Raw genomic sequence first — 15,347 nt, forward strand, 5'->3', positions numbered from 1 at the left:
AGCGGCATGGTACCATTAGCAGTGTGGTACTGTTAGCAGTGTGGTACCATTAGCAGTGTGGTTCTGTTAGCAGCACAGTCTTATTAGCAGAGTGGTTCTGGTAGCAGTGAGGTTCTCTTAGCAGTGTGGCTCTGTTAGCGGCATGGTCTTGTTTGCTGTGCGGTCTTGTTAGCAGTGTGATTATAACAACGACTGTGGCAACAGATGACTGCCCTCCAGAACTGTGTTCAACAGATGCAGAACATCCAAAGTTTCCCCGCGGAAACTTGGGCCAGACATCAACTGTTAAAACGATTACTTCCAATTGAGTTTAAAATGCTTTGATTTACAGAATAACACCCAGTCAACCTAATAACACCCAGTCAACCTAATAACTGCAAGACTGCTAAAGTTAAACCACCAGCTCACCACCACTGTGCCCAATAGCTAGCATTAGTTGTTTTTCTTTTTTTTTTTTCTCTTCTTGTTAATCAGATGCGGTGTTATGAGTTTAGGCCAAACATTTCCACTTTGGTCCTGTCTTTCTGAAGAACATTTTCCTCACGCCTTCTGTTTGTTTATTTGTCTTGCAGGTTGATGTATGCAATAATCATATGCTCTATTCTTCTGCATAATTATTAACCAAAACTGATGTATGTTTTGATGTTTTTCAGATGGTCCGAGGCCAAACCATAAGGAGATGCTCTCCTTGCGAGCCTTTTTGCTGTTGTTTGTCAAGCAGCTCATAATCAAGGCAAGCTCAAAGCTCTTGTTCAAACATTTAAAACATAGTCTTACTTTTTTAGGAACCTTATCTAAAATATATGAAATACTATGTTAACTAAAATGCTATACTGTCATAGGTTGTGTTTTTTGTATTATGATGGTATTTACCAATATATAAATATATCCACTTGAAATGTATTTTCTTTTAAGATTTCCTGACTACAGAGTTATTTGTTTCAAAAAATAATCTTTAGAGGGCAGACCGTGTACTTAATATTAAGTTGAGGTGTGCCTTTGTGTTGCAGGATCATGGAGTGAAGGAAGATGAGCTGCAAAGTATTCTGAACTACCTCCTGACCATGCACGAGGTGGGCCTGTAAACTGATGCTCATGCACAACAACACATGGCCACCAGATGGCAACGCAATACTGCTACACTGTGTTTATTGCTCCTGACCTTTTAGACATTGTAAACATTTCATGATGGTAGAGACAGAAATACAGTTTTATTTTCCAGATCGACCAGTTTTCAAGCCTGACAGAAGTGTTTGTTTAACTTGAGGTTCTGTGTAGTAAATTAAACGGATCAGTTGGAGCGATGGTGACCTCAAAATCAGATTACAACCATAATTTGCGGTTCCTATTTTAGAGATTGCTCAACTATTGCTAGTGGTTTATGTATTTTTATCTCCATATCTGCAAATATCTGTGTGGTCATGTGTCCAAAATATTTGATTTACTTTATATAGAAGTTCAGTTCAGCTGAAAACTCATGGTTTAGTGTGCCACTATGAAAACTTGTCTCACTGCTGGACTGGTTTTGATCCCTTCAGCACCTTTAACATATTCTCCCCTGGTTTGACAGGATGAAAATCTCATGGATGTCCTGCAGTTGTTGGTTGCTCTAATGTCTGAGCATCCTGGCTCCATGATTCAAGCCTTTGACCAGCGCAACGGGATTCGGTAATTATTGTTTCAATTTTTTCATAACTGCTTGCTTATGCCTTCAGTGACAGTACAAATACATTGAAGCTTATATTTTTGCTAGTATACACAGTGTGATTAGGTTGAAATTGTGATAAAAATGTAATTTGTGACATGATGTTTGATTACAGTATTGTTGTTTTACCCACAGTGTGATCTACAAGCTTTTGGGCTCCCAAAACGAGGGAATAAGAGTCCAAACACTGAAGGTCATGGGCTATTTTCTTAAAAATCTATTACCAAAGTGAGTACCTCAATCCATTTTTTTATTATTATCTCAGGTTTTATTAACTATATACACTACAAATAAACAAAAAACCCAAACAAAACATACATGACAACAGGTTGACAACTGGCAGAAACGTCTGCTCAAATAATTGTTGAGCAGTTAAATAAAACGTTACAATATGAGTTAAAAGGGACAATTTACAGTGAAGAACTAGTCTTATGCTAAACATGAGCTAGACCTGAACTGATCTATTCAGATTTATATTTTAGTCATTCTAATCACTTGGTTGATTGGAAACCTCCAATTCTGCCTCATGTTTAAAAAAAACAACAAGGAATTACAATTATTTTCAGTCTGTGTCTGTTAAATTATTTAATGTTGCATTTCTGTTTTATTAATTTTAACTAGTTTGTGCTAGTGAAATGTTTTCCCACTGAGTCATATTTTAAACAAACTGCTCTTTACTGCCACGATCAGGAGAAAATCTGAGGTCATGCTGAGTCATGGTTTGTTCTCGCTGATGACTGAACGTCTGATGCTCCACTTTGGCCAGTTCACTATGACGACCTACAACGTGCTGTACGAGGTCAGTCTGCCCATGCTGCTTCTCGTCACGAAAGAACAGAATTGAAAATGTATATTTATACATTTATAATTTATAAAACACACATAAATGAACAACAATATGTTTTAATCGCTTCCTTGTTTTGTGTTTGTGTCCTGCTGAGTTAGTTGCCTATTCAAATTTAACATGAAGCAGCAGAAATCAAATGGGACACTAAAAAAAATTGACATTAACACATAAACATAGATTTGTATTTTCTCTGTTATTGTTCAGAGCAGCCTTTATGACTCTGTGTCCCCTGGTAGATTCTTACAGAGCAGATCTGCACTCAAGTGATCCATAAACAACATCCGGACCCCGACTCTACTGTGAAGATCCTCAACCCACGTAAGTGCTTCCCTTGCGCCACATTGCTCTCCTAAATCATCTGCTGCAGTGCACCCTCTGCATACCTTTAGCTACATGCTGCAGGAGGGTAATCCCTGTGGAACTGAGCACTCGCTGTTTACCTCACAGAAAAATAATTAAATAAATAAATAAATCAGCCACGCTGTCTGTATTCACTTCATACTCGATATGTTTCACATATTGAAGCTTAAATGAAAACATGACTTAAAACCACATTTATGGTGGATGTTTTTCTTCAGGATTATTTGCGTATAAAGCAAAAACAAAAAGATAGTCAATTGAGGTTGGCAATAAGATTGTTGAAGATTTAAACATCAACTTTGAATTCAGACAAACGTAGATAACTTGAGTCTTGTAAAATAGTTGCTAAAACTATAATAAACTTTACATTTATTTTGTCATGGAATCAGTTGTATGTGTGATGAAAAACTATTACTTTATTATTTCACTGATGCCAGGGCTTAATTTGAACCGGATCCTGTTCCGACAGGATCCGGTAACTCTCAGATTTACTAATAATAAAGTTATGAACAAATTTGGTTGCCTTGAACGAATAAAACCTGTATTGGATATGCAATCTGAAAATAATTACATAAACACTAATTTTAAACATAACAAGCTTCCTAATATCATATACGATTTGCCCTTTCAAGTAAGCATTTCTGCTTCTACCCTTGTAAAAAATTTCTGCCCCTAAAAGTACAGTCATGGGCAATTTAATTAAAAAAACACAAAAAATATAATTAAATGGCACAAATAAATTGCAAATCAGTTTTACAGTTTAAGTGGGGCATTAATAAAATTTTGATTATTTATAAAAAATACGAGAGAATTGTTTGATGGGAAATCATGTTACGTACATCACGTATGAAAAAACGGCACCAATTGTCAAAATAACAGCGATCAAAATGTCTAAAAGACAGTCCAATTTACTTTCATAAAAAAAATGTCTTCTCGTACATCTAAACAACTGAGAACTGAAGCACATGAAGGCAGTGGCAATGGAGAAAGTACTCAACGCGCACGAGGGTGCGGGGGGTTAGGATGCTTGTTTATTCACACAAGGGGAGCTGTTGGTCAGGCTACTTCTTGTTGCTCTCTAAAATAGTTACTGAATCATGTGTTTACTTATGTAGGTAAACATGGATGTTTAATAACTCGTGAAAATACACCAGAATGCAGGAAATGGCATTCTACTTTATTCAAAATTTTCTGGGGGAGGATCCTCAAGATCCCCCTTCCCCCGACGATTTGTGTTCTGACATCGTTTGGTACTGACAGTTACTAACGTTAACAATTACTTTTATATGCCAATATTTGATACATATTAATTGGAAAAAAAAACTGGGCATACAATCGTGTATTTGTATGAAATGATATACATTGTTTGACTATCCAAACACACAGTCTGCAAACTTTTAGCAACATTTCAAACTGGTGCATGCCGGTTTTACTTTCAGACGTGGCAACAAAACTTTCACAAACGATAACCTCGGTTTTTGTTGACATCCCATGTTTTGATGCTATAGCTTGGGTCCAATTTCACATCCCGCCAACAGATTTTTTTTCTCCCCATGTTGCCATTTTCAGTATTGTCAAATAAGAAAACTTTCTTCTACTGTTGCTTCCAGACGTGCACATGTGCAGAACGGCTTTAATCAGTTTGAAATTCAAGAGCTTGCTGTAATCACAACCAAGGTTTACTTCCAACCAGCCTTAATCTGACAAGGTCTCGCTGCAGTCACACACTGATTATCTCGAGCCTTTATTGTGTTAAAAACGTTCCTACCCAACCATCCCAGACAGGCGGTGTATGTATACATCATAGAGTAGGGGTTTGTGAATGTGTGCGCGTGCTATGGAACACAGGACTGTGGTCTGTTTCTCCTTTGCTGTGTATTCTCTTGATTTAATCTGTGACAAACTCTCAAAATGGCCCCCTGATTGCAGTCTTTAGTAACGTCAGAGCCAATCAAACAAACCGAGGAAGTAGCGTTTCCCTCAAATTAACTTTGGGGGGGAAAAGAACCAAGAGCAAATGGAGGGGAAAAAAAAAAGACTGGAATAGGCCATCCCTCCAGCCTCATACCCTGTACATGCTGGGGTAATTTTCTGGCGGTAAAGGTTCAGTGACTCATAATTTGAGTGACTAAGGCATAGAAACAACACAACTGTCTGCTGGGGCACAAGGGGAGGGGGGCGGGCGGCATCGGTTAGCACCAAGATCTGAAAAGACGAGAGAAACCCAAACCTCACCATCTCTCAACTCTCCAAGCAAATGCACACCGACACCGTCTAGATAATTCATCTAAACAGTCAGTCTCTTTGGTTTAACAAAGGCCAAGCCGTTCACAAGTGTCTGCAGCTCTGGCTCGCTCGTTTGAAACCGTACCAAAACCATTACCGCGGGATGAAGACCAGTATCTTGAGCTTTTTATTTTGTGAATGTTTATGAAGCATTCACACTATTGTGATCCATTTTTATTCTGTAGGTTTTTCAGCAGCTTTCTCGTTCCACAATTTTTGTGCTATTTCAACAAATCGTACATCAAAACGTTGAGCTTGTTTAGGAAAAGGGTGCTGTGACTTTTATCGCAACTTTAGCTTTTTGAAAAATTTAGTCTTTTCTGCCTTTTTTTCCTCACAGAAAATGACTTGAGCTCATTTTACATCCTTCAAATCTTTAGATCTGTTCACAAACTTTTACTGCTTCTTTCACATTTTGTTCTGCTTCAGCTTCTTTCAGCTACTTTGTGCAAATTAAATTTTTTTTCAGCTAATTTCAGCTGTTTTGTGCTTCTTTTAGATTCTTTCTGCCAACTACAGCATGTTTGTGCTTCTTCCAACTTCTGATAATTTCAGTTTATGCTCCTTTCAGCTTATTTATGCAAGTTTCAGCTTTTTCTGCTATTTCAGCTACTATTTACCTGTTTTTATGCTAATTTTAGCGTTTTTGGCTAATTCCACATTTTTGTCACCCATTTCAACTTTTTTCAGCCTAATTTAACAAAATGTACACTCTTCACTTTTTTCTAGTAATTTAAGGCATTTTCTGATGTTTTAGCTACTTTTCAGCTGTGCTTGGCTAATTTGAACTTTTTTCAGATAATTTCCACGTCTTTGTGCTCATTTGTTTTTTTAGCTTAATTGAGCAAACATATTATTTCAGCTTTCTTCTGCTAATTTAAGCTTGTTAAAAAATTTCAACTAGCTTTTCAGGAAATTTCAGCTGTTTTCAGAAAACAAGTTTTTCATGGTAATTTCTTCTTTCAGCCCAATTAACCTCTTTATGCAAATTTCAGCTTTTTTTCTGCTGGTTGCAGCTTTTTCTGCTCTTTCAGCTACTGTTTAGCTCTTTTGATGCTACTTTCAACTGTTTCAGCCAATTCCACATTATTTTTAGCTCATTTCATCTCTTTCCACATCCTTCTGGTAGTTTAAGCTTCTTTTTGCCTTTTCAGATATATATTTTTTGCTGATTTCAATTTTTGTAGCTAATTTCCTAGTTTTTGTGCTAATTTCAGCTTATTTCAATCTAATTCAGCAAATATGTCTTCTTTTTGCTTTCTTCTGCCAATTTAGGCTTGTTCTTCCTGTTCAGCTACATTTCAAATGTTTTTTTTTTTAGCTAATTTCAGCTGTTTTTCAACAAGTTCTTCACTGAATTTTCGCATGAAATGCCATTTCTCTAGTTATTTTCGATGGCCTGTGACAGTGATTTGCACGTGATGAAACCAACGTATGGTTTAGTTTGGGATTTGTGTATTAAACACCCAATGATTCAAGAGTTAAACATTTTTAATAATAGAGTACAAAATGGGAAAAGCAGACAAAGCAGATATTTTTCAGGCTTTAGTTTTCCCTCTCTTTTTGCAAACATTTGTACCTCCGTCTGTAAAGACATTTTATTTTTCTGTTTCAGAAATTCTGAAGGTAATCGCTGCCCTCGTGAAGAACTCTCCCTCCTCCCCTGAAAGCATGGAGGTGCGCAGGGCCTTTCTGTCAGACATGATCAAACTGTTCAATAACAGTCGGGAGAACCGCAGGTAAGAATAAGCATTTCTTTGGACAGAGAGGTGCTTCTCTCAGGAATCGGGGCACTTGATGATTACTTTCAGCCTCGCACCACCACATCACAGCCGTGCATCTTATTGTTTCAGGAGCCTGCTGCAGTGCTCAGTGTGGCAGGAGTGGATGCTCTCTCTGTGCTTTGTCAACCCGCGCAACAGTGAGGAGCAGAAAATCACAGAGATGGTGTACGCCATCTTCCGCATCCTGCTCTACCACGCCATCAAATACGAGTGGGGCGGTTGGCGTGTCTGGGTGGACACCCTGTCCATCACCCACTCCAAGGTCAGAGCGCTCATTATTCCCACACACTCCTCAAATACACAAAAACCTCATGAACATTTTTTTAAAGGGAGACCTATTTTAGTGGCCAGACTTTGCTCCTCTTTGCTTTACCTCACTCGCACAATGTTTTTGTACACACTCAAGAGTGGACACGCACACACACACACTCACACACTGGCATCTTATTGTAAGATTTTCAACCTAAACACAGGAAGCTGTTTTTTAGTCAAATCCATCAGCTCTGCCACCCATATTTTTATCTCTGAAGCCGACAAAATCCAATTCATTAAAACAGAAAGCTACGCAGTAAAATTGCGTAGCTTTTTAACTTTCAGTGTAGACTAGACATTGCAACTAAAGCATGCTTTTCCTTGCCCATCAGATTAAAGTATGGAAGCCGTACGGGGATTATAATTTAAAGCTAGTTGCAGCATGAACCAGTTGGAATGAATCCTTTCAGTGCTTTCTTTTATTTATGTAAAGAGTCTCTTTCTTTCACACTGAACAGATAAAAATAAACTTCTGGCACTTGTTATTTCCAAAAGCCAAATTCTACATGCTGCTTTAGAAATTCATTGTTGATATCAAATTACACGAGCTTGTTCCAGAGCAGTGAAATAATTGAGGTTGGTGTCAGATTGTGGTCTGGGGGCTTTTTAAGCCTGGCAGATTGAAAGGAGAGTTAAAGAAGTGCATGTGATATGAGACTGCCACAGTAGAATGTGGCGCTGTGAGAGCTCCGTCCAACAGGGGGCACAGACAGACTTCCATGGAGGAAAGCTGTGTGTGTGTGTGTGTGTGTGTGTGTGTGTGTGCACGTGTGTCTCTGTGCTTGTGTTCTGAAATTCTTCATTCCTTCCAACAATGTAGAGCAGAGAATACAAGAAAGCACAAAGAAGGGGACAAATAGGTTCTTAAATTCTTATAGAATTATTTTCTTCAAAGGCAACACAGTTGTTTGTGTTGTAATTTACTTAAATAATTTTAAAATAATTAAAAAATGTGTGTTTTGCTGGACAATGAGAAGAAAATACAGGTGTAAACGTGTTTGTACTTTGAAATTTTGACCATTTTTGGGTAAATGTTTCCACGAGAGATTTGCCTCGAGTTCTAGTTTTGCAGCAAAATTAATTTATTTCCAAAAGTCATTCAGAAACTGTCCTTTGTTCTTAAATGACTTTAATAGTGTGAATATTTATGAAGCATTCATTCACACCACTCTGATCCATTTTTCTTTCGTACATTTTTCGGAGTGATTCTCGTCCCACAGTTTTCAAGCTATTTCAACAAATCATCTGTCAAAACGTTCAGCGTGTTCAGGAGAAAGGTGCTATGGGTTTAGGTATTGGTGCAGCTTTAGCTTTTTTGAAATATTTAGCCTTTTCTGCCATTTTTTCTTATAGAAAATTAATTGAGCTCATTTTCCATCCTTCAAATCTTTAGATCCGTTTACAACCTTTTACTGCACCTTTCACATTTTGTCCTATTTCAGCTTCTTTCAGCTTACTTGTGCAAATTTAAACTTTTTTCAGCTACTTTCAGCTGTTTTGTGCTCCTTTCAGAGTCTTTCTGCTAACCACAACATTTTTGTGCTTCTTCTAACTTCTTTCTGCTTATTATACTCATTTCAGCTTATTTCTGCAAGTTTCAGATTTTACTACCATTTCAGCTGTTTTATGTAAATTTAAGCTTTTTCAGCTAATTCCAGTTTTTTTACACATTTCAACTTTTTCAGCTTAATTCAGCAATAATGTGCACTCCATTCTTGTAATTTCAGCTTCTTTGTGCCTTTTTAGCTACTTTTTGGCTTTTTTTTTTTTTGCCCATTTCAGCTTTTTTTCTGGTAATTTCCACTTTTTGTGCTCATTTCTGCTTATTTCAGCAAACCTATTCTTTCTGGTTTCTTCAACTAATTTAAGCTCGTTTTGCCTTTTCAGCTACCTTTTTTTAGTTTTTTCATCTTATTTGAGCTGTTTTCAGATAAAGTCAAGCTTTTCACAGTAATTTTTGCTGCTTTCAGCCTAATTAATTTATTTCGGCTAATTTCAGTTTATATTCCTTTCAGCTTTTTTTTGGCTAGTTTCAGGTTTGTCTGCAATCTCAGCTACTTTTTAGCTGTTTTGTGCTAAATTGAGCCTTTTCAGCTAATTCCACTTTTTAGCTCATTTCAGCTTTTTCCGCTTCCTTCTAGTTCTTTAAGCTTCCTTCTGTCTTTTCAGCTACTTTTCAGGTATCAGCTTTTTTATCAAATTTCCTAGTTTTTGTGCTAATTTCTGCTTATTTAAACCTTATTCCTCAAATATGTGTTATTTCTTCCTTCTTCTGCTAACTTAGGCTTGTTCTTCCTGTTCAGCTACAATTCAGCATGTTTTTATAGCTAATTTTAGCTGTTTTTCAGCAAGTTCTTCTGCAGTTAGCATTCACACTACATTTTTGCAGGAAATCCAGTTTCTTTAGTTGACTTTTCCTTCCTATAATTGCACAAGCTTAATTCTATTTTCTTCTTGGCTCCATTTAAAAATGCAATCTAAAAGAATTGTTCTCATGTGTGTGCGTGTGTGTAAATTAACTTATACCTTTTTGCTTTGCAACAAATACACACAAACGCACACGGCACATGAAGCCACCTGTGAACTGGAGAGCTGCAGTGAGCATTAGCCACCAAGATGCATGCATCTGCTATAAAAAAAAAGCTAAAGAAACTCAATTGCAATTTTATTGTCCCGTTTGATAGATTTGCTGCCAACTTTGCAGCACCGGAGCTGTTCGTCACTGTTGCTCTCTCCTCCCACTGCTGCAGGGCCATGCATTTGTGTGTGCCTTTGATGGTGCACGTGTGTCTGTGTTTGGGTGATTGTGAGCCACAGCTGCAATTTCTTTTTGCCCTTCTCTCTAGGGTTTCTAGCAAGTCCTTCTTTCTGGGCATACTGAATATTCATTGGTGCCATGAAAGAGCAATCGGAGAAACAAATGCTCAGATACGATCACCCCACTGGGAGCCTCTTGAAATGAAAAGCAAATATGCTTTCACCTATACATACTTGCACACCATGCACACGCACCGAACAAGTGGACTGCCGCCCTTCTAAAACAACTTCCATCAACCAAAAATTTCATAGCGGTTAATTTAAACACGATTTCATAAACCCTTACATTGCTGTCCATTTTACATAAAATTGTTATTACAACAAAAATATTGTGCCTATACAGCCTGAGGTGCCACAATTAGCTGGTGACTCTTATTTTTTTGTTGAAAATAAGTATAAAATTTAATATAAACCATGTACATTGAAGGGAATGCAAAGGTTTCTAAAACGCTGAACCTCTATGAAATCTGAGGTTGTGGTTCTTTTAAACAGCAGCAATTCACTTTGGTCTTGGACGCACTCAGACTAGCGGTTAGCTCATCAATCCACCAGATCTAATTTCTTTTTCTCCAAGAGCCATCTACGACAGGTAAGGTATTAAAAATTCATAACCTTTTCACAGAACCCCACTTCAAAAGATCTGAACACCTCCAGTCCTCAGAATAACAGTATGTGTACTGCTTTCATATAGTAGGCAACATTCTGTGTAAAAAAACAAACGACAAAAACAAACAAAAAAAAAACCTGATTATAATTCTGAGAATCTTGCTCTTTTGTGCATCTTTAAGAACAACAATGAAGCATTATCAGCATCATCAAATTGTCAATTTTAATCTGACTTCTTAATGGATAAAATATGTCTAAGATGAATACGTATAAACATTTAAGTTGTTTTAAACATATTTGTGTGTTTTTCTGAATCATTAATAGTAAAGTGCATTGGCATGCATGTCTTGTGGATAGGCAGATGTTCCTGCAGGTGGGCAGTGTGACACAACAGCCCTCCCACTCAGTCTCCACATCCCTTCCAAGGTGCCCCATGACCATCTATGAACACAGATCAGTCTGAGATGAAGGACCTTTCCAAAAGAAAGAGTCTGATGTGTGAAGGTCCCAGTGCCCTTCACTGTCCTGTAGATGGGTAGCTTCATTACATGTGTCGGGCACCCCAGAGATGAAGAAGCATGGAAATGAGCACACCCACCTTTGGCAAAATATAATGTATATGAAAGTAATTTTAACAATTCCATCCATTAATTCATGATAAAGTATTTTTGAGATATTACAAGAACAAGCAGTTTTCTTTACAAGGAGTTTAAGGTTGAAGCATTGCTGAGTAGATGTGCAAGGAAAAAACAAACAAAAAGTCTTTATAATATACAGACTGAAGCATTGGCTTTCAGCTCCTAATGACTTCTGTTGTTTCTTCTCCGGCAGCTCTGGAACAAAGAACCACTTTCATCTTGACCCACAGGCAGGATTATAGATCAAGAACGTATTAAGAGCGTCACATTTAAAAACGTGGTATTGTAACAAGATTTTCACATCTGTTTGCAGGGATAATGAGACTTGCCCTGTTTTAGGTCTAGATCATTTCTCTCTCTGCACCGTGATCCTCTACAGAAATTCAGAACACAACAGAGATTAAATGATGATTTAAGAGCATTCTGTAATGATGTGAGTCCACGATGGCTCGCTGGATGTGGAAAAAGTAAACTGGTTCCTAACAGTGTTTTGTTTAAGCAGTAGGCCTGGTCTGCTCTAAAAACTGCTTTGGTGGAAAAACCATAAGAGTTTTGAGCAGATCGCCATCCTGTATTATTCCCAGACTACAACCTAAAAAGAGCTGATGGGATCTGTAGGCCACGAAAAACCCCACCTTAAAATCCACAGGGTCAGAACAATATACTGACCAACACTTTGAGGATACATTTACAGTTTTTTCTGCCGTATAAGTCACATCAGTCCAAAAATGCTTAATAAAGTGGAAAAAACAAATAAGTTGCTTCGCCATATAAGATGCATCTATTATGCATCACCACTGATGGGTAGCCTTTGATATGCGTTACCTCTGACAACCTGAAACATGGGCTGATGTTGTGCCAAAAATCGATTGGCTGCCAAAATGGTGGCTGCGGGAGTGTGCACGGGAGGACTTTAACAAGAATTTAACAAGATTCAATCAACCTTTATTTATACAGGTAAATCCCATTGAGCCTCGAGGACTCATTTACAAGAGAGACCTGATTTCAACAAAGAAAGATGACAACAATGGACAACAGCAACAACAATAAACAATTCTAAAAAGTCATACTGCAGTTTTTTTTTTTTTTTACAGATAGGATGGCTAAAAGGAAAAGGTAACAAAAAAACATCTAGATTCTAAGGCAAATGTAGAAAACTAAAAACAGGAACATGTCTGCATTGGTCCCTGCCAGGAGTCCAACAGATTCTTAAATTAATACTTCTTAGATTGACACTTAAAAACAATTATTTGTTTGGTCGAAATTATATCAAAGTTGTTTCTCAGGTGAACTTGTCCTTAATGAACTTTAATGGTCAAATCAGCTGCATTTCGCCTGGGCGGCGTGGCGAAATACAGTGATTTGACGTTTGCTCCAGGAGTTTCAGAGTGAGACGAAGGTGGCTTGGTATGGCAAGCCAAGTGTCTCATTAATAGCCACTTTTACCTATTAATGTGACGCTTGGCTTGCCATAAGGCTTGAGGGCCCTATAGCGTCTGCACATGGTAATGTTTAATATTTTCCATGTCAGAATGAATGAAATCGTCAGATCTCAGCCAAAAGTTGAGTAATAAATGTGGGGAAAAAACATATATTAGTCGCTTTGGTGTATAAGTCACAGGCCTTGCAAATTTATGCAAAAAGGTGCGACTTATATGGTGAAAAATATGGTACATGTTTTTAGTCCATGTCCTGTTTATTCAGAATTACTTTTTTGGTAGAATGAACCATGTGGTGAAAATGTTGCCAAAGTCATTATAAATCTATAAATGTTACTATGAGTAAATATGCACATTACAGGAACATGAGAGCTGAAGGACACTAGGAAGAAAAATGCTTTAAAAATAAGTAATTATGGATGGTATTGTGAACACGAGTGAAATTGCATTACTAGAAAAATTGTAAGTTTACATAGATTCTGAGGAAGAATTTGCATTTATCCATTTTGGAATAGGAGTGTACTACCATCTGCTTTCTATTTGGTTTTATAGTTTTAGGTATGTCCAAGCTCAAAGACTGACAAAATTAGCATTTTGTGTAAATACACATCTTATTGCAGCTGGGATTTCTGTGCGCATCTTAGTATATTTGTTTCCCCCACCCAAAACAAAAAGAAAAAAAATCTAAGCTACATTTTCTATTGCTACATTATTTATTCTATCGCAATGGACTTTTACAAGAAGAGTTTGAGGCTTTTTTTTTGTATGATCTGGCCTTGTTGCACCCAGTTAATGCATGTTACCTGTCACATTAGAAAAGCCCACCATGTTATTCTACATCACCATAACATTTTTCCATAACCCACTAAGGCTAGGTCGAGTTATTGAGCAGCCTGAAATGAGATTAGGTCAGTACTGATGTGTAAGACACCAGTGGCAGTTTCTATATATTGTAGCAAGCCTAAATGCTCTTTTAAAAACCACAGAGACATATACTACCTCTGTCTAATGGTAACTGGATCTGTTACAGAGCCCCATTTAAGACCAGCATACATCATCCTAATGTACAGACGGCATCCTTAATCTATGATGTTATGTGCTTCACCACTTTTCTGCATAATGTCTGTAGCAGTACACCCCTAATGCAGCCTTTTAATTGCTAAAAATGATAAATGTCAAATTAAGCTCAAACTAATGGGCTAGAAGGTCTTGCTGGGTGATCACTGGGAAAAAAAGGGAGGAAGAGAGAAAGAGACGGACCACTGGCACATTTAGAGCAGACTGTGCACTCAAAACGGCTATGGATTACCAGTCACTGCTTCCCACTACGCAAGATTAATGAGCACCCGTGTAGCAGGCTAATTTAGAACAATAACGCCTAATTAATTACAAATAATCAGCTTCTTTCTCCCTCTTTCCTTTCTTCCTCTCTCAATTACTCTTTCTTTCTTCTCCTTTGCAATTTATTTTTTTCCACCCCTTTTCATCTTCAGCTTTCTCATTTTCTTTGTTTCATTCTCACTCGTTCTCTTTTACTTCCTCCTTCTGTCCAAATAGCCTCAGGTGAAAAATCAGCAAAGTAGGTCTAGTTTCTTCTACCCCCTTGCCTTTCCGCCACAGACCTATCTTTGACTCTGTCTTTCAAGGCCAGTGATTAATGCAGGGTCTTAAATTAGGCGTGGGAGGATTTGCCAATGCTAGACACGCACTCAGCACAGCTAAAAGACACTAACTAATAGTATCTGCTGCTAATCTATGACTGCTTACATGGATGGGCTCTTCCTCAAATGCCACTGCAAACCATTGTCAGTATAGACTAGCAGTCTAGTCTACCCCCTATCAGATGAGAAGAAGACTGATAGAGGTTAATAGGCCTTGAGCAGCTGCATAAGGAAGGATAAGTTTTAAACATGGCCCAGTTATCCACAAACAGCCCTAGTGGTAAGATGTAATAAGCTTGCAAATGAAAAGGCATTCTGAAAATATTTTGGATACAGGCAATTACTTGTACTTGCCTAAAAGTAAAGTACATTAGTACTCCACCTAAAAACATCCTAACGTTACAGGTTTATTTGTCATATGCAAATCAACACGTCATCAATGCAATGTAATGCTCAGGATGAGAAGAATCATCTCGACGTGCCAAAACAACAACAACAAAAGCATTTAACAAAAATACAAAAACAAGGTGCTAAAAGTGAAAAAGAAAGAAATGCATCTACTGCAGCATGGTCCCATTGGCAGTGTAGTTCGATTAGCAGTGAGGTTCTTTTAGCAGTATGGTACGGTTAGTAGTGTGTTTCTGTTAGCGATGTGGTCTTGTTAGCATCGTTAGCTGCTGTTGTTACGATTGTTATGATTGTTACGGATAACAGACTTTAAGCTATTTCCAGTTTGGACAGCAGCAAAGCTGAGTGAAGCTGACACCCCACCCACTTCCAAAATTAAAGCAACTAGTCTGAATGGTTAGTGCTCCGTTAGTGCTGGTTTGTGCCGTTAAAATTTTCGTTAGTGCTGCTTTGCTTTCTGAGATATTAAAGATTAATTTTTAGC

General features: G+C 37.7%; 1 protein-coding gene across 1 annotated transcript in view; it reads left to right on the forward strand.

Annotated features, from left to right (window-relative positions):
• lrba (LPS responsive beige-like anchor protein) overlaps positions 1-15,347 on the forward strand; it is a 312,704-nt gene that overhangs the window by 48,455 nt on the left and 248,902 nt on the right. Inside the window, exons 14-21 of the mRNA XM_037689844.1 lie at positions 654-733; positions 1,011-1,073; positions 1,571-1,668; positions 1,841-1,933; positions 2,396-2,504; positions 2,789-2,870; positions 6,814-6,937; positions 7,052-7,244. Of these exons, the coding sequence (XP_037545772.1) occupies positions 654-733; positions 1,011-1,073; positions 1,571-1,668; positions 1,841-1,933; positions 2,396-2,504; positions 2,789-2,870; positions 6,814-6,937; positions 7,052-7,244 (842 nt within the window). The remainder of the gene's footprint in view (positions 1-653; positions 734-1,010; positions 1,074-1,570; positions 1,669-1,840; positions 1,934-2,395; positions 2,505-2,788; positions 2,871-6,813; positions 6,938-7,051; positions 7,245-15,347) is intronic.

This window comes from Nematolebias whitei, chromosome 16 (assembly GCF_014905685.2).
Source record: "Nematolebias whitei isolate Nwh7 chromosome 16, NemWhi1, whole genome shotgun sequence".
In the NCBI taxonomy this organism is placed as follows: Eukaryota; Metazoa; Chordata; class Actinopteri; order Cyprinodontiformes; family Rivulidae; genus Nematolebias; species Nematolebias whitei.